Source organism: Gossypium arboreum, chromosome 7 (genome assembly GCF_025698485.1).
Source record: "Gossypium arboreum isolate Shixiya-1 chromosome 7, ASM2569848v2, whole genome shotgun sequence".
In the NCBI taxonomy this organism is placed as follows: Eukaryota; Viridiplantae; Streptophyta; class Magnoliopsida; order Malvales; family Malvaceae; genus Gossypium; species Gossypium arboreum.
Genome location: NC_069076.1, coordinates 11,669,693 through 11,677,594, shown reverse-complemented (window position 1 = coordinate 11,677,594; position 7,902 = coordinate 11,669,693). Strand labels below are relative to the sequence as shown.

Genomic DNA, 7,902 nt, shown 5'->3' with positions numbered 1-7,902 from the left:
GCCACTTTTGAGTCGAAATTGAGTCGGGATTTTTGGATGCTGACCTATTTATTATTTTCTTTTATAGATTAAAGATGACGGATGAAAGAATGAATGATACTGATGAAGAAATGTATACTGGAGAAGAAGAATCTTACGGGTTAGATGAAACTGAATCGGTAACACCTAGTATTAACCCGATGAGAAACCAACCTGCTAGAGCAGAAAGAAGAAATGATAGAGATGATTCTGACACAAATAGAAAAATTGCTGATGCACTACAAAGAATAGCGGAAATTGTTCCTGCTACGACTTCAGTTCCAATTCAAAGACGGGCCCCGATAAAAGAATTGAGAAAGTATGGTGCCACTGAATTTATGGGTTTGAATGGAGTGGATCCGTCTGTAGCTGAAAATTGGATGGAGTCGACTAAAAGAATTTTACAACAATTAGATTGTACCCCCCGAGAGTGTTTGATTTGTGCTGTATCGTTGTTACAAGAAGAAGCTTACTTGTGGTGGGAATCAGTGGTTCAACATTTACCAGAGAATCAGATAACTTGGGATCTATTTTAGAAAGAGTTTCAAAAGAAATATATCGGAGAAATGTATATCAAAGACAAGAAACAAGAGTTTTTGACGTTACAACAGGGTGACATGTCAGTAATAGACTATGAGAGGGAATTCTCGAGACTCAGTAGATATGCCTCAGAGTTTATTCCAACCTGAAGTCGACAATTGTAAGAGATTTTTACGGGGTCTACGAGATGAGATCAAATTACAGTTGGTATCTCAACGTATTACTGAAATGGTAGACTTGATTGAGCGAGCTAAAATGGTAGAGCAAGTGTTGGGCTTTATTAAAAAGACTGAAAGTGTTAGACCAGCTGGGAAGCGTACGGGAACTACCATCTCGAATCCTCAGCCGAAAAGACCAAAAGAATATCAGGGTGGTTGGAGATTCAGTTTTAGATCAGACAGAGGTGGAAGAAGTTGAGAAAAATAGACGACGGTATCTACTGGTAGTATACGAGGTCCACCTCGAGATGTGGACATTCCAGAATGTGGACATTGTGGAAAGAGACATTTGGGTGAATGCTGGAAAGTGACCAGAGGTTGTTTCCATTGTGGGTCGACGGAGCATTTTGTTAAAGACTGTCCAAAGAATAAAAATGATACTCTTGTCACATCACAGAAATCAGTATCTACTGCTCGAGGCAGAGGTCTAGGTAGAGGTAGTTCGGTTGCCAGAGGAGGAGCTGGTAGAAGGAATAGTGATATTATTACTCAGCAGTCTGAAGCCAGAGTACCAGCTAGAGCTTATGTGGTCAAAACTCATGAAGAAGGCGATGCTCACGATGTGGTAACAGGTATATTTTTACTGTATTTTGAGCCTGTTTATGCTTTAATTGATCCTGGATCTTCACATTCTTATATTAATTCAAAATTAATTGAGTTGAGAAAATTAAAATCCGAAATGTCTAGAGTGTCTATTGAGGTGTCGAGTCCGTTGGGGCAAACAGTGTTAGTGAATCAGGTCTGTCCAAGATGCCCGTTGATTATACAGAATAAAACTTTTCCGGTTGACTTGTTGATTATGCCATTTGGAGACTTTGATATAATATTTGGGCATGGATTGGTTATCAGAATATGGGGTGATTTTGGATTGTTACAAAAAGAGGTTTAGTATTCAGACAGAGGATTGGTTATAAGATAAGTATTGATATTTGAGTCGAATGTGAAATTGTAATTGAGAAGTGATATTGAATTGGAAATGAAAGTGAATTGAGGATTAAAATACCCTATTAACTAGTCGGGCTAAGTCGGATATAGTTGGTATGCCATAGGATCTGAAAGTGTACGGGATTTGCCGTCTTTACCGATTAGGCAATTTATGTGTCGTATTTCAGGCACCTCATGTGTCGTATCAGGCACTTCGTGTGTCGTTTTAGGCACTTTATGTGTCGTTTACTGATCAGGTACTATGTACCGTTTTAGGCACAATGTGCAGTAATGGTGTGTTGGGTTGGAATCCGTGTATCTGTCAAAGTCCGAGTTTGTTAATAGGGTGAACATCTAAAATAGAAATTTAAAATAAATTGATTGATTATATTATTGAAATATTGAAAGAAACGAAAAAGTTGAATAATGGATTGAAATTGAGATTGAAAATGAAAGGCATGAACTTAATGTTCATGTAGTGATTGAAATTGTTACATGTAATATGTGATGGAAATTGAAGAATAGTTAAAATTGTATTGTTATTATTAATTAATAAAAGTTTAAGAATGAATTGATATTTGTGAAATTAGATAGTTACATGTTTGGTAATTAAAATTCTTTATTGCTATTATAATTTGAATTATGGTAATACCGTTGAGTATGGAATACTCAGCGTGCTTGTTGTTTTCGCATGCAGTTAATAGGAGTCTAGTATCCCTCAAGATCCGAACGATCCCGACTCAAGAAATTTTTGGTGATGTTTTCTTTCTTAATTGAAAGTGGCATGTACTAGGTGTTGTATAAGTTATATAGATATGCTTGTAATGTTAGTTATAAGAAAGGTATACCATATTTTGTTATTAGTTTGATAAAATGGTAAATATTATATTATATAATTTTGTATTAAGTTGGAATGAAAAATGAGTGAAGTTATTAGTTAATTTGGATTAATATTATGAATGTTTAGTTATTAAATGACTATGTTAATGAATTGGTTATGATTTAGATATATTTAGATTTAAATTGTTTTGATTGTGCCATTGGTTTTGGAGTAGTTGGTTTCCGGTTTGAATTTGCAGAGGGTTTTATGTAAAAATAAGAAGAAATGCTGTCGAAATTTTTTTGTAAAAAAAAAAATCCCGGAATACTCGAACAAGTCCCGTTCCATTCTACTTTTAATACTTGTGTTGGGCTTCGAAAGTCCATTATAGGGACATAATTCTTCAAATATACTATGAATGTTATAATAATTGTGAAATATCCATAAGTTGTCTGATATATCCGGTAATGCCTCGTAACCCTGTTTCGGTGACGGTTTGGGGTTAGGGGGTGTTACACCAGGATTCACTCCACCACATGCCCACGTAGCACAAAGAGGGTATACTCAAGGGGAATCCACAGGCTTGGAAGAATGACCAATGCCATTTGCTTATCTAGGGCAAGGAACATTTATGTCAAATCCCGAAGCAACCCATGCCAATCCTGTAGTTCTAGATTTAGATGATCCAGTCGAAATAGCCAAGTTGAAAATAGATGATCACGAGTCTCAAGAGAGGTATAGGAGCTTGGAGGAAAGACTTAAGGCAATAGAAGGCACTGAAGTCTTCTCTGCACTAGGTGCTAAAGAACTCAGTTTGGTACCTGACCTAATCCTGCCTTCGAAGTTCAAGGTGCCTGATTTCGAAAATTACGATGGGACAAGATGTCCAAAAGCACATCTTGTCATGTTTTGCCAAAAAATGACCGGTTACATGAACGAAGATAAGCTACTTGTACATTGTTTTCAAGATAGTCTAGTCGGATCGGCTTTTCGGTGGTACAACCAGCTCAGTAGGGAAAGGATCCGATATTGGAAAGACTTGGCGTCGGCATTCTGTGAGCAGTACAAACATGTATCAGATATGGTGCCTGATCGGATGACTTTACAAATGATGGAGAAAAAGCCGTCAGAAACTTTTAGACAGTATACGCAGAGATAGAGGGACGTCTCAGCCCAAGTGGAACCTCCACTAACAAAAACGGAGATAACCGTCCTTTTTATCAACACCTTAAAGACGCCATTTTATGACAAACTAGTGGGAAGCGCCACGAAGGACTTCGCGGATATTGTAATATCTGGTGAGCTTATAGAGAACGCCGTCAAGAGCGGTAGAATAGAAGGTCAAGAAAGTTCAAGAAGGGTAGCGCCCATGAAGAAGAAAGAACCAGAAACCCACATGGTGGGAATGAGAAGCCGTTATACCCCTAATCCATATCCAAACCAACCCCGACCTCGAAATTACCCACCTCCGAATTTCTATTATCCTCCTCAAACCCCTTACTACCAAACACCGCCTCCTTACTCTTCTTACCCCGTTTACGCCACAAGTAACCCGAGACCAACCGCCACATTCCCACAAAATACAATACTCGCCCAAGCTCAACCCAAAAACGAGCAGAGGCCAGCAAAACCCATTTCCGAGAGACCACAATTTACCCCTATTCCTGTGTCATATGGGGAACTGTACCCAAAAATTTTGGAGAAACAATTAATATCCCCGCATTATATGGCACCCTTGAGGCCCCCATACCCGAAATGGTACGACCCAAACGCTAGTTGTGCATACCATGCGGGAAACTAGGGACATTCCACGGAAAATTGCCTAGCCTTTAAGAGGAGAGTTCAAGGACTAATTGATGCGGGTATCCTACGATTCGATAGTGCCAGTAATGCAACTGGGAACCCGTTCCCTAACCATACTGAAGGGAATGTGAGCACAGTGGGGAAAGAAGATGAATGGCAAGTCAGAAGATGTGTTTCAGAAATAAGGACGCCTCTGCAGAAAATCTGGGAGGTACTGGTTAAGAATGGATTGCTCTGTCGCCCCGACGATAATCTCAGAAAAGAACGTCAGGTTTTTTGTGATTTTTATGGAATTGTAGGGCACGACATTCAATCATGTGAAGAATTTAAAAGGTTACTGCAAGACCAGATAGATAATAAGGAGATTGAGATCATTAATGAAGGAGAGGCCAATGAGAGAGAAGTATGTGCCTCTGACAATCAATCGTCAGGTTTTCTGTATAGCGCCGATCGACCATTCGTAATTTATTATGAAGCAAGGAAGGAACCGGTGAAACCAAAAGTGATAATTGAAGTACCTTCTCCTTTCCCCTACAAGGATAATAAAGCAGTACTATGGAAATATGACGTTAATATCGTCACACTTGAAGATGAAAAACCCAAAGCCATGACTGGAAGCGTCGAGGAAGTAGGTCATTTCACTCGTAGTGGAAGATGTTATTCGAAGGAGGTGAAGAAGAACAGTGACTTGAAACAGAAAGGAAAAGCACCGATGCACGTGACAGAAGATGAGTATGAAACTGTGCCTGAACAAGAAGCTAAAAAGCCTGTGGACAAGGAGGAAGCACAGGAATTCTTAAAATTTATCAAGTACAGTGAGTACAACGTGGTGGAACAATTGAGTAAGCAGCCAGCACAAATTTCGGTATTATCTCTGCTGTTAAATTCAAAACTGCACCGGAACGCCTTGTTAAAGGTGTTGAATCAAGCTTACGTGGAAAATAATATATCCGTTGAGAAGCTTGACAGATGGGTGAATAACCTAAACGCGGATAATTTCATTTCTTTTAGTGATGATGAAATACTGCCCAATGGTAGAGGTTCAGTGAAAGCATTGCATATCACAACCCGTTGTAAGGGCTATATAATACCAAATGTGCTCATCGACAATGGATCGTCACTCAACGTAATGCCTTTGGCCACACTTTCCAGAATTCTGATGGATTTGTCCTACCTAAGGCCTTGCCATTCTACAGTAAGGGCATTCGATGGAACAAGACGAGAAGTCATGGGAAAAATCGAGATCCCTCTAGAAGTGGGTCCCTACATATACGATGTTGAGTTTTAAGTCATGGACATTACACTATCATACAATTGTCTCTTGGGAAGACCTTGGATCCATTCTGCTGGAGCAGTCCTATCATCCCTCCATCAAAAGGTGAAATTTATCATGGATGGCTGTTTGGTCACTGTCAAGGGAGAAGAAGACATTGTAGCATCTATTTCTGCCGACGCACCATATATTGAAGTGAGTAAAGATGCTATGGAATGTTCCTTCCGATCTCTTGAATTTGTCAATGCTACATTCGTCGCTGAGGGAAACAGAATTCCCGAGCCAAAACTGTCCAGAAATACCAAGATGGGTGTCAAGTTACTGTAGGAAAGGGAGCCCAAGCAAGGAAAGGTTTGGGAAGGTACCTGCAAGGAATAGTCAGGGCTCTAAAGCCAGTGTACCACAAGGCCTGATACGGTTTAGGTTTCCAGCCAGACATGCGTCAAAGAAGAAGGCAGTGGAAGAAATATCAGTAAAGAAGGATTGCGAGAACTTTGGGCCGAGAAATAGAATGGGAGCCCATAACGTACCCTCCTTTGTCAAAAACATTTACATCTGCAGGAATGATATACCCCAGGCAGGATAATATACAAAGCACGCTGTTATTAATTGAAAGGGGTCTTCAGAATGTCAGTATAAATGTCATTGACAAAGGAGCTAATGCAAGTAAAGACGTTTCAAGAATACGCCATTGTCCCCTGGATTTCAGGTTGAACAATTGGACTGCCGAGGATCTTCTTGTAGTTTATAAGTCTTCAGAGTAATGCTCAAACATTAACATTCTGTTATGTCCTTAGATATAATAGAATTCTTTTGTAAGAGCCTGCATTCGCTCTTTATCATTCAAATGAATATCAATGAAGATGCATTTTTTCATGATATTTCACATTATCACTAATTTCATAATCATTTTCTCATTTCATAGCCAATCCTTACATTTGCCTCATGTCATGCCATAACATTTCGTTTGTTGGTTCCAATACTTGGATGCCCCTCTATAGTTTCCTTCTCCATTCAACTTTCAGGTGCTCAGATGTCAACAGCATGAACAAACCCGTTACGAGTCCTGAAATCGATTTTGAGAAGGCTGTTTGTTTAGGAGAATTCGAAGCCAAAGAAAATGCTGAAGACTATGTCTCGTCTCCTGACTTGCTAAGAATGGTGGAACGAGAGGATAAACAGATTTTGCCTCATCAAGAGTCTGTTGAAACAATAAATCTGAGAACTGAAAAAAGGAAGCAAGAAGTGAAGATTGGGACTACTATTTCAGGGGGCACCAGGTATAATTTGATTGCTTTGCTCCGCGAGTACAAAGATGTATTTGCATGGTCATATCAGGACATGCCAGGATTGGATGAAGATGTAGTGGTCCATAAGCTCCCATTAAAGCCAGAATGCAAGCCCATTCAACAAAAGCTAAGACGGATGAGGCCTGAGATGTTGTTGAAGATAAAAGAGGAAGTCAAGAAGCAATTTGATGCTGGCTTCCTACAAGCCTCCAAATATCCAGAATGGGTGGCTAACATAGTCCCGATACCAAAGAAAGACGGTAAAGTACGAATGTGCGTGGATTATCGTGACCTGAATCGAGCAAGTCCTAAAGATAATTTTCCCTTACCACACATTGATACGTTGGTGGATAACACAGCAAAACATTCATTGTTTTTCTTTCATGGACGGATTCTCAGGGTATAATCAGATCAAGATGGCCCCTGAGGACATGGAGAAAACTACCTTCGTAACAATGTAGGGAACATTCTACTACAAGGTGACGCCATTTGGGCTAAAGAATGTTGGGGCAACATATCAGAGGGCTATGGTGACGTTATTCCATGACATGATGCATAAAGAAATAGAGGTCTACGTCGACGATATGATTGTTAAATCTCGAGGGGAAGAAGTGCATGTAGTGAACCTGAAGAAGTTGTTCGATAGACTGAGAAAGTTCCAGCTAAAGCTCAATCCGGCCAAATGTACGTTTGGGGCTACCTTGGGAAAATTGCTGGGCTTTATTGTCAGTGAAAGAGGTATCGAGGTTGATCCAGATAAAATAAAAGCCATTCAAGAGTTACCACCTCCGCGCACGCAAAAGGAAGTCAGAGGGTTTTTAGGGAGGTTAAACTACATCGCCCGATTCATCGCTCAACTTACCAACCAATGCGACCCAATCTTTCGGCTCCTTCGAAAACATAACCCGAGAGAATGGAATAAGGAATGCCAGGTGGCCTTTGATAAGATAAAATAATATTTGTCTAGTCCTCTAGTGCTAGTATCGCCAACTCCGGGAAGACCATTGATATTGTATT

At 39.9% G+C, this 7,902-nt stretch overlaps 1 protein-coding gene across 1 annotated transcript; it reads left to right on the top strand.

The window, feature by feature from the left end:
• Positions 1–651: 651 nt before the first annotated feature.
• LOC128295391 (uncharacterized) lies at positions 652–1,665 on the top strand. The gene is made up of 2 exons (XM_053030959.1): positions 652–961; positions 1,040–1,665. Exons 1-2 carry the CDS (start codon positions 652–654, stop codon positions 1,663–1,665), a joined length of 936 nt encoding a protein of 311 aa, XP_052886919.1.
• Positions 1,666–7,902: the final 6,237 nt, after the last annotated feature.